The sequence below is a fragment of the Argiope bruennichi genome, chromosome 11 (assembly GCF_947563725.1).
Source record: "Argiope bruennichi chromosome 11, qqArgBrue1.1, whole genome shotgun sequence".
NCBI lineage: Eukaryota > Metazoa > Arthropoda > Arachnida > Araneae > Araneidae > Argiope > Argiope bruennichi.
In genome coordinates, this window is record NC_079161.1 from 9,870,652 (window position 1) to 9,888,773 (window position 18,122).

General features: G+C 27.6%; 2 protein-coding genes across 4 annotated transcripts in view; one reads left to right on the plus strand and one right to left on the minus strand.

Annotated features, from left to right (window-relative positions):
* The first annotated feature begins 40 nt into the window (after nt 1-40).
* On the plus strand, nt 41-12,794 carry LOC129957688 (XK-related protein 6-like). 2 transcript variants are annotated; one of them, XM_056070145.1, is made up of 4 exons: nt 41-195; nt 2,119-2,551; nt 4,135-4,346; nt 6,118-12,794. In XM_056070145.1, the coding sequence occupies exons 2-4, from the start codon at nt 2,136-2,138 to the stop codon at nt 6,735-6,737; spliced, it is 1,248 nt and encodes a 415-aa protein (XP_055926120.1). In that variant the 5' UTR covers nt 41-195; nt 2,119-2,135; the 3' UTR covers nt 6,738-12,794. The 2 variants fall into 2 exon arrangements, with proteins under 2 accessions (XP_055926120.1, XP_055926121.1); XM_056070146.1 differs by lacking the exon at nt 41-195 and adding an exon at nt 202-322.
* Nucleotides 12,795-15,010: 2,216 nt separating this feature from the next.
* The window catches only part of LOC129957086 (cryptochrome-1-like), a 31,049-nt gene continuing 27,937 nt past the window's right edge, over nt 15,011-18,122 (minus strand). For both annotated transcript variants that reach the window (XM_056069230.1, XM_056069229.1), the window contains 3 exons: nt 17,531-17,600; nt 16,404-16,530; nt 15,011-15,302 (listed from right to left, as the gene is read on the minus strand). In XM_056069230.1, the coding sequence (XP_055925205.1) occupies nt 15,172-15,302; nt 16,404-16,530; nt 17,531-17,600 (328 nt within the window). In that variant the 3' untranslated portion in view covers nt 15,011-15,171. The remainder of the gene's footprint in view (nt 15,303-16,403; nt 16,531-17,530; nt 17,601-18,122) is intronic.

Consider the following 18,122-nt stretch of genomic DNA (forward strand, 5'->3'; position numbering starts at 1 on the left):
ATGCGTAAGCATACTACAAAAATTGCGTATTTTCTATTCAAGTAATTATCAGTATTTTTCATCTGGCAATTCCAAATCGAAAGTAAAACAGATAAAAAAAAAAAAAAAAAGTAATAAACTAATTGTTGTGGTTGGGAGGCTTTAGTGGGGCTTATAATCTCCAATTGAAGCATGAATATTGAATATCTCTGGAATGTGAGTAAATTTTTTCATTCTTTCGGCAATTTAAGGCTGTGCATTCGCTCTTATTACATACAAGCTACAATCGGCTGCTAAATTAAGTTTTAATGCTCATCAACCCATTTGTCAAATAAGTTTACTTGTAAGTGAGAAGTGTTTTCACATTTTTTTTTTCCTTCAGAATTTTATTCCGAAATATGATTTAGATGTAAGAAGGATTTAATAAATGAAACAAGATATACTATTGAATTTTTTTTATTTATTAAACAGATTATAATTATATTTATTTCATAACATTTTTTAAGTTTCTAGCATTATTTTTAGTATAAGTATAATAAATATTTCCAACAGAAGTATTTTTTATTGCTCATAGTGTTAAAGAAGCAATTAAAAGATTCATATGTATTCTCAGTTTTATATACCTCATTGTTTTCTGTATATTTAGATTTTATTTCTCCTTATCTTTATGTAAAATTGTTTAAACTATTAACTAAATTATATTTTAAAAGGTAACAGCATGGCCATTATTTTGTGTTTATCAATATATGATAAACATAAGTAAATATGAGCATTCCTTAATTAATATTATAAAAAATGAAAATTCGAAATACTTTCTAATTGCTTTTTGTCAATTGGGTACTATTCAATTTTACTTTTCTGAAATCAAGTAAAATAATATTGTATAGGTAGTTTAAAATTTTTTGTTGTTCAATTATATTGCCTGCAGTAACATTCATTAATATTTTATAAGGCATTTGACATATTCTGCTTTTTAAAATTATGGTCCTTTTTGTTCATTTTTATAAATGGTGAAAATATATTAAAATTCCTTTAAACTAAGCTAACCTTAAACTTATTTTAAAATGCTTTAATTTGAAAAAAGATATTAAACAAATTAAGTAGTCATAAGTGGAATGAGTTTAGTAATTTTTTTTCAATATTTTATGAAGCATAAAAATGTTTAATATAAAAATAATGTTAGGCCTAAAAAGTGATTCTTTTTCCAACTTTCTGGTATTGATGTAATAATAAATATGAAGCAAACTTTGCTATTTGTAATATTTTGCATTTTTCTAAAACTGTTTATAATTTCTTATAAAATGAAATTTTATTAAGTAAGCTATAATGTATTACAACTTTGGTTATGGTTTCAATGATGATAGTTTCAGCTTAAAGCTAGGAATATGCTAATCTCAAAATCCATTTTGCTCAAAAAGCTCATCAGATTTCTAGGTCTAAGTCTGCTTTTATTAAGTTTATTGTTTATCAAAAATCCTTATAATGTTTTTAGAAGTTTGGAGAATGCTATTTTTTTTTTCAAGTCGCATCTTTACAAAATGATTGCAAGTCTAATTTCATATACTATATACTTGATTATCTGCTAACAGATAAGCATTGTTAAAAATATTTCATTCAGTAATTTATATAAAAGAAGGGATATAAAAAGTTAAATAATTGCTTTTCCTTTTCTTTAAATAAAATAAATAGAATCTAAATCTTAATTATAAACATAAGTTCCTTACAGTACATAAAATTTGTTCTAAAATATTGTATTTTTTAAAATCATTTTGTGGATTATTCATGATTGTCACACCATCTAATTTCCCAGGTAATCAGGAATTTATGGAGTATTCCTGTTGAATTAGAAAATTAAAATTGGAACGAATGTACACAATCTGTAAATAATGCTTTATTTGCAATCACATTAATTGCAAATAATTTTTTATCTGCAGATGTAGTATCTGTGAATAATACTGCATTTTAATATTCATATGTTGTATTTTAAACTGATTACTTCACAATTATTCTAATAGAAATAATATGAGAAAATTACTTTTTTTTTCCAGTAAATTGATTTTGACTTTGAAGTAAATATTATGATATATGATGAAATTGTTAATGATTCTTTATTAAAGATAATGTATTTTTATTTTACAGTCAAAATTCATCTAAAGATGAATGTCCAAGAGTCTCCCGACCACATCGAGTACATACGTACGGAGGGTGATTGCAAGAGCTGGAGTAATGAAGAAACAGAAGAACTGAACTCCTCTCTGAAAATATGTTGCATTCCCCTTCCAAGGCGCTTGTTTTTATTTGCAAAATATGTAGCGCCAACCCTCATATTACTTTTCAGCTTTGCAGCAGACATTTTTAGTGGAGTTGCTGTTGCTATCAGTCATTATCGCGATAATCATATTTGGTGGTTCAGTTTAACAATTGTTTTTATTTGTGCTCCAGCTGTTATGTTCATTGCCCATGCAATTCTGGTAACTATTACCAATCCAGAAGTCCATTTTAAGAAGAAACTTCTCTGGATTGTTCTCTACATTTGCACTGGAGCTGGATGTTTGCTGTGGCCTTTATGGGAGTAATTATTTTTACTATTTTTTGATTAATATTTTCACTACTTAACTTTAAAGGATGGATAGTTAAGAGGTGCTTTAAGATAGTTTTATCTTGCTACTGATTTTTTGAATAAAATAGTCTTTAAATAAATTTTAGAGCTTTATATTTGAATCAGAAACAATATTTAGAATGCCAAATTTTGGAGCAAATCTTTTCTTTTCTGCTAACATGGTAACCACCAAAATATGTTTGATCACCAGTTAAAGCAGTCTTGATGCTTTTATCCATATTGAGCTACTATTGTTATAAACTTAATTGAAGTAGTTCAGATTTCAAATTTAGTTTTTGATATGTTTTAATTCTTAACTGTGGTTCTCACTTATTTATAAAATAATCACATTTTCCAAATGATAAGCTACAAGTAAATCATTTACAAGTATTAATTTGATCAAAAGGTGATCAATCCACAAAAAACTAAAATATTCTATGAACTATTAGTTAAATCTATATACTTAGCTCTTCACAAAACTGAATGAAAGTGTCAGTTGATTATAGTCGAGAAAACTACGTAATTAAAGGGTAATAGTTATTAAGTCTTCCTTATATCTGTTAATTAAATGTATCAGATATTTTTAAATTAGTGTCTAAATATTAGGTTGCTTTTGAATAAGGTAATAATAGTATTGTTTTTATTTTATAAGATTAAAAATAAATTAAAATTTGAATTCAAGATATATTATTATTATTATTTTAGAAAAAGGTTTTTTTAAAGAAAAGTTTTTCTAAAGCAGGAGAGGGGAAAAAGTATTTTTTTAAAAAAAGAACAATAATAGAAAAGATTTCATTAATAAAAGTTGGCTTATTGTGAAATATCTTTTTAAAGTAAAAAAAGTGTAAAGGAAGTTTTAAAGGACAAACTGTTTTGTTCATAAACTTCAAAATAACTAAATATTTGCTGTGGTTTTGTGAAAAGCTACACTTTTAATTCAGCTTTAATTCATATGGCAAATTGTTCTCTCAAAATATTAATTTTATAAATCCAAATGATGTATGCAGTTGTTAAATTTGATGGATGTACTACAATTTGCAAATCATATTTTATTTCTTAAATATTAACATTTAATTTTTACCTTTTGGAATATTTTAGTTCAAACAGAAATAGAACTATATTTATTATCTGATCAATTCAGAAAAACGATTTTATTTCCCTGAAAAAATATTATAAATAGTTTTGATATATTCATTTTATGAACATATTTAACAACTGTCTACAAACCTTGATGGTGTTGTTGTTACTTTTAGCTCTTTAAAATCCTTTGCATATCTGTCTAAAATATAAAATATTTCATTGTGTAATAATTTCATTCAATGTTGCTTCAATTCAAAAAATGATTTGAGCCCTTATTATTTATTCAACTTCTTTGTTTTCCAGTGTGCTAATTATTGGAAACTATTCTTATGTATATTAGGTTATTCTACACTGAGTGATGATGAATAATTAATTATTATCCCAATATATTTTCAATGAAAGCATTGTTTTTGTAATAATAAAATCTATTCAAAGGTATTTTATATGCAGAATTCTGAAACTTCTTCTATTTTTAGTTATGTTAAAAAGCTTGTTTATGCAATACGAGCCATTACAGATGAAGAAAATAGCACTGTTCACCTTGAAAAATTTCATAGTGTTGGTTCTGGATCTTTTTCTGGCAAAATGCATGAAATGCTTAAGGCATTTCTTCAATCTGCTCCTCAGTTATTATTACAGATGTACATCTTAATATCATCATCACCTGGTGAGCAAGATCAATATACAAGTATGTGGTGACTTTTGATTTTCTTTGAATTAAGTTTATTAGCATTATTGTTTCATCAATTTGACTCTATATAAAACAACTCTGTAAGAGTAAGATGTATAAAATTATTCTTAAAATCTGGAATGTATTGAAAATGCTGTAAACTCTTTTATATGCAAAGGCAAACTTCTTAAACTGTTAGTTCCATCTCTTATTTATATTGCATGCATAAATTTTCGGATTTAAAAAGTATTGGTTGTAAGTTTCTCCCTTAAAATCTTCAATATAGCTCTAAATTTTGTTTTCAATATTAATATTCAAGAACAATTTTAAAGGTTAACTGGATTTAGAATATTTCACAGTAATTTAGCTAATAAATGTATTTTAACTAAAAATTTTCATTTATAATTTATCAATGCTTTGTATTGCCATTATTTTTCCATACATATTAAAATTCAAGTCATGAAATAAAATTATTTGTTGATGGATGGTCACAAGATACATTGCCAGTCAAAATAAGTTTGCAAGTTTTAAATTACTCGATATAAAACAATGCCATAGGTTTTCTTATGTAAGTTTGGATGAAATCATTGGGAGAGTGTAATTCACCCTTTGCTGTTAAGTTCTAGGGATTAAACTCGCTGGTTCTTATGCTTTTTATTATTATTATTTTTATTTATTTATTATTTAAGGAAAAATTAAAAAAATATAGAAATTTTCATTCAGATACATTTAAAATCGAACCGATTAATTTGCATTAAATTTAAAGTTGGAAAGTGAGATTAAGTTATCTCTGTTGCTGCAAAAATAACTACTTCATCTGCCATAAAAACAGCTTTATTTCAACTGAAATAAGAAAAGAGAATAAAAATAACATTATTATCTTGCAGCTTCTGCTGTACATAAATGTTCACAATATACTTTTATACAGTTGTTAAGAATATATGGCTAAACTTGATTGGTCATAAAGTTATAAATCAATTATTTCTGGTCATGATATTACAGCTATGAAATTTACTTAAAATAAACAACTCAATGAAAACAAACATTGCATTTAATTAAAATAATTCAACAAAAATGATTAAACCATGAAACATTTATAAAAGGCAACATTTAATAAAATCTTATTAATCAATAGGCAACCTTAGCTTACTGAAAATAATGATTTTGTTTAATTTTCACTAATTCTTCTATACAAAATTTAATATACATAGCTCTCTCAGCAAAATATTTGTCACTTCAGATTGTACCAGGCATTAAAGGCCATGCTATTTTAAAAGAGTTACAGCTATTTTGTTTTATTATATATTTTAACCTCCCTAAAGGAATCGAACCATGTAAGTATGTGTCATTTAAATCTAATTGCATGCTTCAGACAACATAGAGACAAATACACTGTTGGTTTTATTATTATTTGAGATCACAGTTTTAATAAGTCTTTAGATATTAAACTTAAGATTTTAACAAAATATTTTAGTCTAGGGTCATTGTACAATAATTTAATATGCCTTGTTAATATTAATTGTATATGTTTTAAGTGCAAAATTTCCCCTCAAAAGTAATTATTGTCAACAATTTAATTAATGTATTTTGAGTAAAATAATGTTTTTTACATTATTCATTTGCCTATAATCTAAAATGCATATCATAAAACTTGCCTCTTTATGATAACTTTTGAGTGCTTTGAACTGAGAGGTTGTATTTTTAATTGTCATATATGAGGATGGTTTAAATAAAAAGTGAGTTTTTTATTATAACAAATTATATTTATTTTCTTTATTGTCCATTTCAGTTGTTACTGAAGTCATTTCCATCATCTTTTCATTAAATTCTCTGACGATCGTAATTGTCCATTTTGAAGTCAACAGCAAGCATCATCCAAGCCGTACAGCAACAACTCCAGAACAAAGTCAGGAAGTAAGCGATTTGTGCTGCGTCATTGTTGAATATCTCTGGTGGATGTGCTCCATTACAGCTAGAGTTCTGGCACTTGCATTCTTTGCAACAGTTTTTAAATTTTGGGTTTTCATAATCTGCGCTATTCATGCTGCTACTATATCAACTTGTCTTATTTTCAATCATCCTAGTTATTCATTGAACAACTTTGTTATTGCTATATTCATGGGCCTTGTTTACATATTTTGCTTTGTAGAGTACAAAGTAGATTTTGGAATGCTTGGTAGAGTTGTTGGACTTTACATACTTTATTATGCTTTTACATTTAGCCAAAATGTGTGCATGGTATTGTCTGCTTACTTTTTATCATCTGGAGTCTACTCCTATCACCTTCCTGTTGTTATTACTCACTTTGTTTTGTTTTTCCTGGGGATATTTTTTATGTTATTTTATTTAGGCTTATTAAGACCTTTTTATCTCTATTTGTTAAAGAAAGCAAGGCCTCCTGTAGAATGATTTATTTGTTTGTGATATTGAATAGTGCCAATTAATTTATTATGTAATTGCTATACAGGGTGGTTCATAAATAACTGATCCAAACTCTAAAGCACGCGGAGAAAGAAGATATTTTAATGCAATCTATGATCAGAAGTAGTACATTAAAGTGGCAAGAAGTGTTGATGGAATCGTCACTACTGAGGCTTTGTTTATACATGTGGATATTTTTAATACCTACAATTCTTACTTTTGAATGTAAAATTATCCACAAGGCATTAACTGCATACCTAGAAAGATTTCCATTAATATTTGGGTAGGCTTGAACTACTTAGTAGGATTTTACATTCCACTTAATAAGTTGAATGGTTGATATCCTTCGATTAGATTTCGTTGTTCCTACAAAATGCATACTGGCAGGCTCATTGTTTATTGGAAATATGCACTGTAATGAATTCCTATTAATAAATCTGTTTAGTTGGACCCCTCTGCCTAGCTTTAAATTTGCTTCAGATATTTTCAAATCCCCATGTATATTTTAAACCGAGTGTTGCTCATTTCGTTTCATTCCATTCCATTTTCATTATAATTTCCTGTATATGTACCTGATTGAATATGAGTATTATTAGTATCATACTAATGATTTCATCATCTTGCTTGAGCTTAGTTGATAGGCTTATTATACAAGTATATGCTTAAAAATGCTTTTAAAAGAATTGTTTATTGTAGCAGACATTTTAAACTTTTATTGAATTAAAAATGTATCTATGCTTAAGTGATAGATGAAATTATGTTAATTTTGTAGAACATTATTTGTTCCGATTTTGATGGTTATTTTACATTAGTTATTTATGACTTTTATTTTCATGAATAAGTTTTCTTTGTTCTTACCATTGTATGAGATTATTTTTTATTATAAATATTTGTGTATTTGATTTCTTTTAAATTTATGCTTATATTTAGTATGTTTATGAATTTTGAGTTATTAATTAGGAATTGTGAATGAATTTAGATTATTATTATATATAATTCACAGTTTTTATTCGATGAAATCTATTGACTGAATGTTTTTAATTTTTATTATGAAATTTTAATTTTCAAGATCAGAAATGTGTCATCTGAGATTTCATCTTTTAAAGCATGTCTTCAAGGGCAGTAAACTTTTCATTAATTTTTACTTTTTACTTGAAAATGACAGATTATTCTTTAAATAGTCTGAAATTGAAATTTGGATTTTTATTGAATTATTGAAATTTTATTGTTAGGCTGATGATATATTTCTTGTTCTTAACTAAGCATACCTGCGTGCATTTCATTTTTAAATTTATATATTCATATATATACAAATAATCAATGTCTGTAGAATAATCCTTTATGTATACCCTCCAATAATGTCCAGTTATTTGTAACACTTTTTACATATATGTTACATTTAATGTAGAATTAACAAAATTATTTAAGAATAGATATTTCCAAAAATCTTTAATTAAAACAAACATTTTTTAGACATTATTCAAAACCAAACACACATTCATTATTAACTAAATATAGAAGTGAAATAATTAAAAAAAAATCATATAACGTGATTTTGGTGATAAAACAAATTATTTGTTAGATATTTATATTTTTTTATCTTTAAATAGCAAGAACTTTTATTTTTTAAGTAGTCATTGCTCAATTTAACATCATTTTTGTAATGAAGAGCAACAGTGTTTTTTGTATTCATATTGAATATATATATATATATATATATATATATATATATATATATATTTCTTAAACATGCTAGAAATTCTTTCACTGTCAGGAATGCTATGACTAAGTATTCAAAAAAAGAGCAGTTGCTGGTCCCCCCCCCCTATTTATATTCATTTATTTCTGTAGTTTTTACAATATATTCATTACTCCGTAATTTCCACCTAATTATTGTAGCTGTTGGAGGGTATGCTTATGGAATATGTGAGTTGTAAGACCATTTGATTGGCAGTATCTATAATTTAAATGATAAGAAAAATCTACATGTAACTTAATTATGTGGTTAATGTGATTTTATATTATTATACTTATCATACAACAGTGAGCTACATTGTATGAAAAATTATTTAAATTTCCTTTTATATATATAATCCTTTTTTTTTTTTTTTTTTTTTTTCGTTTATATAAAGACTGAAAGCTTTTGTGATACATAATTTTGAATGTTGAAATAATTGTGATAATTAATTGCATTCATTTCTAGTACAAATGCAATGTTTACGTCAGTGAATTATGTTTTATAGATTAGTTGCTAAAACTTTTCCTTTTGTTGTGCAACAATGTTAGTTTTTATTCTTGTATTTTTACTTAAACAGTATTATTGTTCACTTCTTAATATAAGCTTGAATTTTGAACTATTTGCTGTAATTGAAATCACATATTTTTGCTTGCAGATAACTTTCTTTTAAGGCAGCTAAAATATGTGTACATTGAAATTTTAAAGAAAGAAATGAGACTTATTTATGGTGTTTTAGAATAAGATTTTTTAACTCAATTTCTTAAAGAAATTACAACATGTATTTACTATGCATAGTTCGTTTTATAATTTGATCTTTTTTGTATTTTAAAATCAAAGTTTTGATAAGCCTCTCTTCATTCTTTTTGAACTTCTATTAATAGAGCAGCATTTGCTCCAAATTAATAAACTTGTCCGAAATATCTGAAGATATGATATAAATGTGATGTTTTCACATTTATATGTTTTAACAAACAATTTTTAAACCATATTTTTAGTAAAGCACTAGAAAATTGGAATTTTTTATTTTGTACTTTTATTTATAATTGTTAATTATAAATGGTGTAGAGTCATTTTTTTTTCTCAAATTTTCTACCAGAGCTTCCAAACATACCGATTCAAAAATTAAAGTGAAATATTAATTGAAAATTTATACTCTCATCAATAATGCAGAAAAATATAAAATTTTGAAACTAGCACTTTAGATACTGGGTGAAAAATTGATTACATAGTTTCATTTTTGCTAACATAAAACAAGTCAAATTAAATAAAAAGTGTTTTAAAATACACAGTTGAAGATATCAGTATTATTCGTTTGTGTCTAATTTGACTTGTTAATTCTCATCTTATAAGTTCTTTGTTTTTTTTTAATAAAAAAATTTACTTAAAAAATAATTATACTTTTATCTGTAGCATAAATTTAACTATACAGCCTCAATACATTGTAAGATGCATTAAAAAATGCTAATCTTCTCTACACAAAGTATTAAAAATCTGGTATTTTTTGTGTATTTATTAGTTTTAATTTTTGTATACTTAAGTAAATTTTCTTTTCCTTAAAATGCATAAATTTTAATCTTTTTAATAAAAGAAATAAGCAAATAAATGTGTTTGTTATAAATATGAAGTTTTAACTTAATTTAAAAAGTAATTGAATTAAGAATTGTGACTTTAACATTGCAAATCAATTTCATTTTAAAAACAAGAAATTCTTTCTAATCATAACTTTAATATATTTTAAATACAATTTTTCAATGATCTTGCTGCCCAAAATATGATCATTGTTATTGAATATTTTTAATTCTTGTTCCTATATGAATAGAGATGTTATTTTGAATAGGAAGTTTTTGTTGTATGAAGTATATTTTATTTCTGCTAGTAATGTTTTGTATTTCAATTCTGGAATTGATTGTATGTGATTTAAACATTTTTTTTTCTTCCTCCTCTCAAGATCCATATATATGTATGTACCTATATGTATTTCATGTATATGTTTGTATAAGCTCAAAATTTATTATTCTATTGTCTGTTTACTACTGTTGACCAAGTTCTGTGTCATTTGTTAAAATTGTTTTGTCTTTTTAAACAATGTACTATTTTTGTGTTACACTGTCAGCTTAGTCATAATTTTCATACAGGGCTTCTTAAACTTTTTGCTGTTGCAGCAGCAGTCATAAGTAATAGGAAATTCTCTTGCAATTATTTAATTATTGAAGTATCCATTAAAAATAATTTTATTTTTATTTAATTACACTAGTATATCTGCCCGAAAGATAAGCAATGAAATTGTTTGCAGTTCTACAGTTTAGAAAGCCCTATGTAATGACTTATTGATGTGCATAATTTGTTTATATATAATCCTTTTGTTGATTTGTGAAAAGGAATAAGTTGATTGTGTTCTTTCATGCTTAAAAATGATGCAGGATTGCTTTCGAAGTGCTGAAAATATTTATGCATCATGTTACCAAGAATTTTTTTTTTTACAGGCATAGAAAAAGATTTTGCTATATATAAGGTTGTATTATACAAAGTTTATTATAAGTAACTTTTAGCTTTTATTATATCTTTTTCCTTTAGAAGTTAAGAAAAGTTTAAGTGGGTGCATTGTTGTTTTCAAATTTGGCATTCCATCTCCCTCAGTTTTTATTCTTAAATAATATGTGTAGAAATTCTAATTTTTTTTGTATGTATCTGTCACAGATATTTTATATAAAATTAACTTTAATTAAACTTATTAGATATCAAAATTTATGCAAAAATAATTTTAAGACTATAATTCATTGAATATATATAATATTATTCAATATGAATGAGATATGAAAACATTGTGGTTTAACTGAAAGTGTCATTTTATATTGTAAGGAAGAAAGAAAAAGAAGGCTAAGGAATATTCATTTCTCTTCAAACAATATTCAGTTAATAATTAAAATTATATAATATATTTCTTTGTGATATTTATTCTCATAGATTAGGATTTTAATTTTTATTATATTAAATTACTGTGGTTCAAATTTTAATCTTTTATCAATTTCAGTTCATTATTTTAGGAAATAAAGAATAGATAGAATATTTTCAATTTCCATGTGCAGTTGTAAATAATACCCACATTTGTATTTCTTACAGCATAGCATTTTTAAAAAATCATTCTGTGTTTATGGAACACTGCACAAGTTTGCATAATTAAGGTGAAAATCATGGAATTGATCTGCATCCGTTCTTAATGAAAGAAAGGTATTTTTTAATGTCACCTTCTTCTCCTTCCCCTTGAACCTTCATAGACTGGATGTGTGATTAATAATGCCAAAAGAGGTTCATCTTCCAAGTCTGGCTTGAACCTTGCTCGTTTCTGATGCAGCCTTAAATACTGAAGCCCATATAAATATCCAGTACTGAGAGAGTGTGTTTTTATCAGTTATAGCAATAATGTATAAACAAAATATTATAAGTGTCCTGAATGTTCTTATTTCTGATAATTAAATGATTTTATCACATTATTAATTTAAAGTAAAAATTGAATTTAATATCACTCTATTTTTACTAGAAAGTATTACTAATGAAATAATATAGTAGTGTATTAAATCATTATGAATAATAAAAAAAATGTTTTACAACTATATTGTAATTTAATGATAGTTATTATCACTAGTGTCCACATTTTGAAGGTGATTTAATTTTTTAATGAATTTTGTTAACAGCTGAAATCTAATTTTTAGATTGTGTCAATTGTTTATAAAACTTTGCTTCTTTTAAATAATGATCTGTCATTACATTTCAAAGCCAGAAATAGGAACAACAGGGATACTAAAATTTGTAAATATTGACTTATTGAATAAATTTAATACATTTTTAGATTTTTCTCTTGAAAATTAAGTACAAATTTTCATCACTGTTTAAGAAAAGTATTTTTTAAATATTTTAACATAAAATAACAAATCACATGATATTGTATTTATCATGTATCTGGAAACTACAAAATGTAGTATGTTTTTATTTTTGATTGAACTGAATGAAAAATCACTGTCAGATAATTTGATTGTGTCGTCAAAGAATTAAAATCATTAAATATTGTATAGAAATATTGAAAAAAAATGGAAAATGTACATTTTTTTTTGTATTTGATATTAAATGATATTTTATTTTATTGCTAATTAATGAATAAGATTCTTAATTTTTAATTTTATAAACTAAACTTTTCTAGTTAAATTTTACACTCATCATGAGCAATTTTAACATTTCTGTCACATTAAAGCATGTGAATTAAGGTTTTTCATTTTATATGAAATAAATTATACAAATTTGTATCTGATGAAATGTTAGTGAAATATTAAAGTACTAGTGTAGTATTGAAAATTGTTTTGTATGTTTTTTCTTAGTACTATTAAGTCATAAGTTCACTCCCTATAAAAACACAGTTTACCCATTAATGTATCATAATCAGGGCAACAAAATAATAAAATCTCTTACAACTGTATTTACAAAATGAAATATTTTACCGATCACTTCAAAAGTAGTATTGAAAAGTTATAAATGTTGAATATAATCATCATGAGAAATTTAACACCATATTTTCAGTATCTGAATTTGTCATTGCCTCATGTTTAGTGGCTTTGTTCATAGTGCGCATTGGTCATAAACGTTCTGTACTTTCTCCTGGGTTCGAAGACTTCTCTGCTAGAAGCAATTTCTTTTAATTTTGGTTCTGAAAGAGTTAAAACTTCCCATCTTTTTTAAAGAGCAGGTACTCTTATGGTGGTTTGAGTAGGAGATTTTAGGAAAGAACCATAAAGAAGATATTGGGAATGAAACAATTTTCTAGTGGAAGGTAAAAAAAAAAAATCTATCTTGTATATTATTGGAGAAGTCTTGGTGAAGAAAATGTAAGGTTTGCTACGTAAAGGGGCAAAGTCAGAAAGAATTTTTTTAATTTTGCTGCTTATAGGATGCATGCTGTCAGAAGATACTGAATTGATGGAGCCACTTTTCAGATCAACTGTGGACATTTATAAGTTTTTTAGTTCTTAGAAAGTGGTCATGTGTATGTGGAAGGTGGATATGGATCGAGTTTTGTCATAGGAGAAATTTTCATTGGGATTTTTAAATTTAAGGTGACTTTCTTAATTTTGTATGCCGATATTTGGGAATTAAACAAAAGCATTTCTTAGAATTTTTGAATGGAAGTTTGGAGAAGGGGGGGGGGGGTGAATGCCAGGTCAGGTGTCGTCCTCGTCATCTGACCGCTGTTTAAAATGGTTCGATATATTGTAAAAATATTTATAAAGTTTTTAACACTAATAACTTGCGTCAGTAAATTTCGATGTGAGCAGCCTTCGTAGCACGAAAAATGAGAGAGCTGTATTCCAATTCTTTCCAAGAATTATCCAACATTTAGTCGGCCGCAGTGGGCTAGTGGTAATATCTCGGTTTTACAGCCGGAAGGTTCCAAGCTCGAGTCCCGATTCCGCTAAAAATCCGTCGTGTAAGTGGACCTGCCTCACTTTAAATCTGATGTCGTGAATCAAATGTTGTCTCAGTTTGGAGAGGGAGGTACTAGCTCAGGTGTTGTCCTTGTCATGTGACCGCCATTAAAAATTACCAGGTCCATCCCAAAATAGCCCTGGCAAAAAGGGCGAGTCCGGACTCAACACCCTGCGATTTTTATCATTGGAATTATGTGAAAGACAGGGTATATGTGCTTTCCATGCCCAATACAATTACAGAATTCAAACTACGCATTTGTAATACGCTTACGTCGTGACTACAGACATGCTTCAGAATGTATGGTGTGAAATGGATTACCGCTTAAATATTGTCCGTGTGACCAAGGGAAGTCACATAAAACATCCATGACGTATGTATACTAAATTTTGAAGTTCCGTCTCTATTATGTGTTAATCTTATCGATAAATTCCTTTTTATTAAATAATTATAGCCGTTTGTAATCACTATTTTCATTTTGAATTACCCTGTATAAATCAATTAATCTAAACCAACATTTCAGATGTCACACTAAACACAGCATCTGCGATCTTAACTTTGAGTGTATTAACTAGCATTGCAAAAATACACTTTGTTCTTTAAGTAATCTCAAAATTGTCTTATACAGTAATGGCCAATCTGAATTCATAGAACTAAAGAACACATTAAATTTTTTTTTCACCGATGATGTTATTTCATTAAAAATCAAATGTAAAATTACTGTTTCGGCATAGGTGCGCTATTTGTTAGATTTTTAAAAAAATTAAGAACATCGTATCACCAAAAAATCGTAAAATAAAATATGCACTATCATTCATAACAAGTATTTGAGCTTTCAAAAGAGCGTATAGCGTGCAGTTGACGGAAATCACATCTCTCGTACTTCTCGTATGCTTCTCTGTCGAAACTCGAGTATATTATGAATACTTTACAACTAGAACCATTTCTGTCTTTTGATACTTCTACAGACAAACTCTTGGAAGACTTATTTTATATAATAGTTAAATATAAATAAATGTCACATTGTGATGAAACACAATAAACAGAGACATTCTTTATCACGGTTTGATTTAATATTCGCATACATACATTTTTCATTGAATATTTTACAAATATATTTAAAATAGTAAAACATTTTTTCAGTCCTACACATTTTTTTTTTTCGGGTCTAAAATACTTCAGATCTTTTTTTTCAAATCAAAATCAATCATGTCATTTATTTTTCAAAAATTTCGATATTTTGTTTTGACTGTTTCCGTCCAAACTTCGTTTTCCCTTGGAGGGTGCCTTTTTTGGCACCGGTGAATTTTTAGACTTCATTGGAGATTCTTTTTTGTCTTTATCTAAAAAATATAAATTTAAAATAAAAAAAATTAAGAAAAGAAATTCATGCATATATTATTAGTATCATTATATATAACCGCCCCCCGTCGTCTGTAACGCTGGGTAGATTGAAAAATATCCCTGCCTTTTTGGTCTGCGTCATTATCTCGCCAATCCGGCATGTGACGATATGGGGTCTTTTCGCTACTCGCTCATTAAGTGAGTCACTTTTGTTACATTTCTTTTGGTTCAATATACAAATCACTCATTGTGCGAGGTGCTCTTAAGCCAGGTTTAATTTCAGTCATATGGTCAGCCTATGGCCATTTTAAGTAAGTTGAAGTACCCACAAATAAACCTCACCATCAATTCTAGTGGCTCAACTGATTGAGCATCGAACTGTTAATCTGTTTGTGGTGAATAGCATATAAGCCAGTTAACAGCTCTTCTACCCGAACAATTGTTTCGGTATAATGGTTTAGTTACTGGACTGCGAACCACAAGGTCCCAGGTTCTATCCCTCACGCATCACATACCGTTAAATTAGTGACCTCGGATGATGAACCTTCAACCTTCGTAACAGCTGTTGTGGCGCCATCTACCCGCAACCAAAATCGTCAGGTTCACTTGACGCAGCAAACCAAAATCGTCAGGTTCACTTGACGCAGCAACCACTCACTCACACACGATCGCCATAACGCTTGGCACTACTCAACTGGGTACAGGCACCTTAGACAACAACTAATAACTCAATACATCACTACTCAACAGCCATATCGTTCGTCTCACCTCCGACTCACTGGAGGGAGAGTCTGTGGTGAATAGCATATAAGCCAGTTAACAGCTCTTCTACCCGAACAATTGTTTCGGTATAATGGTTTAGTTACTGGACTGCAAACCACAAGGTCCCAGGTTCTATCCTTCGCGCATCACATATCGCTACAAGTTTATCAATATTTCGAATCCCATCCAAGGTAGTCTAATCTAAGAAATTACATTTTAATTTGTTATATGTTACGAATTAGGTCAAATTAATAAATTTAGTTTAATCCTAAATTGTGCTTCGTGACTTTTCATACCTCCGCCACAATTTGAAATATATATAAAAAAAATTATCTTGCCTTTATTTTCTTGTTTTGATTTGTATACAGCATCCATCCGTCTTAGATTCTCCACTCGGGCTTTATCATGATCCACGATAGGCGAAGGGTAATCTTTGCCAATAACACAGCCAAGCTGCTCTTGAAGCTACATGTAATCATAAACAAGATGAAACATACACAATCGTTTCTATTTAGTAGTACTATTTCTCTCAGAAAGATATAAACGCAATGACCTGAAATTTACAATTCTTTACAAATACAATTTTACAATGAAATTTACAAAAACAAATTTAACACTAACATATATACTACATTTTGATAAGATTGAAAATTGAATTCTCACCAAAAACGTCAAAATCGTGGCAATTATCCAAAAATTCGCCAAAAGACCATCATCTTGGATGATTCTCAAAATGATAAAAAACAGCTTTCAGAGTTGTAACAAAATGCCACGATTCTATTTGACGAAAAATCGTCCCAAAAATTATTAACTTTGGGACAGTATATTGATATTAAGTCTAGATCACATTTTAATTTACCAGATTAGTAATTTGTTGTAGATTGATTTCATTTAATTTATATGTTTCATTAAATAATATGATGAAAATTTAAAAATTCATTCCTTATTAATAGTTAAGCAGCTAGAAATGCCAGTATTCTGGGCGAACAAACTGGTCGCCAAAGGCGGCTAGTTTTTGAAAGCTTCGTAAGATTTGGTTAAAAACTATTTCTTTTATAAATAAAATCTGGATGGGAAAAGTTGAGATTTTGTAATAAATCTTTTTTATTTTAACAAATATGAAAGTTTTTTTAAAGACAAAAATGCAGGGCAAAAGTTGATTTTTGAAAATTGAAACCATTAGCGGTTTTCTGTGAAACAGAATGAACCCACATCATCTCTGTGGCCAGTGACCGGAACTCCCCTGTAAAATGCAATTTTATTTGACTGCAACTTTTTTTTTATATGTTTGAAATTCACTGACAGATCATCCAACTTTTCTAACGAATTTCATTCTAAATGTACATGTATACACAGCACAGTATATTTCTATAGCACATAAAGCGCTTAAAAATAAATAATTAAAAGTGTTCTGTTTGACATGCAATTGATAATACTTTAAAGGGAAAAAAATAATTATAATAACCTTTTTGGGTGCCTTCCACGGCTCATAAATATATTCAGGTGGAAATTTCTTCAGAACTGGAATGTATTTCCTGTAATCATTAATTTCAACGTAAATATAGAAAATAAATTTTAAAATTACATTGCAAAACAAAGTATCATTGATAAAAGAATATGTAATATTTTAATATCAATATAAAACTCAACTGTGTTTGTTAGTTTCAACATAGTATGCAACGGAGGGGGAAAAAAATCAGTATTTTATTATCAATTGTGCCTTTAAAATGTGTCTGTTAAGCAAAATTCAAAACAATTCCACAAAGTTTATAACAAATTACTTATCATGCAATAACATGTGATAATATTTATAAGCCTGTAACGTTTCCCCTTTTTCCTCACATGGCTATTGGTATTCCGGCCAGATGTAACGTCACTCGTTTTCCCACACATAGTTAAGTGTCTACGGACCTCCAGATGTGGTTCCTTTCCACTAATAAAGTCATTGTGTCTCGCCATTTTTTGTATCCAGGTGAAAGGTCAGATATGTAGAAACGATCAAAATCCCCAGCAACCGTTATCATTAAGTATCGAATCCAGGTGGACTTTAGCCGGTG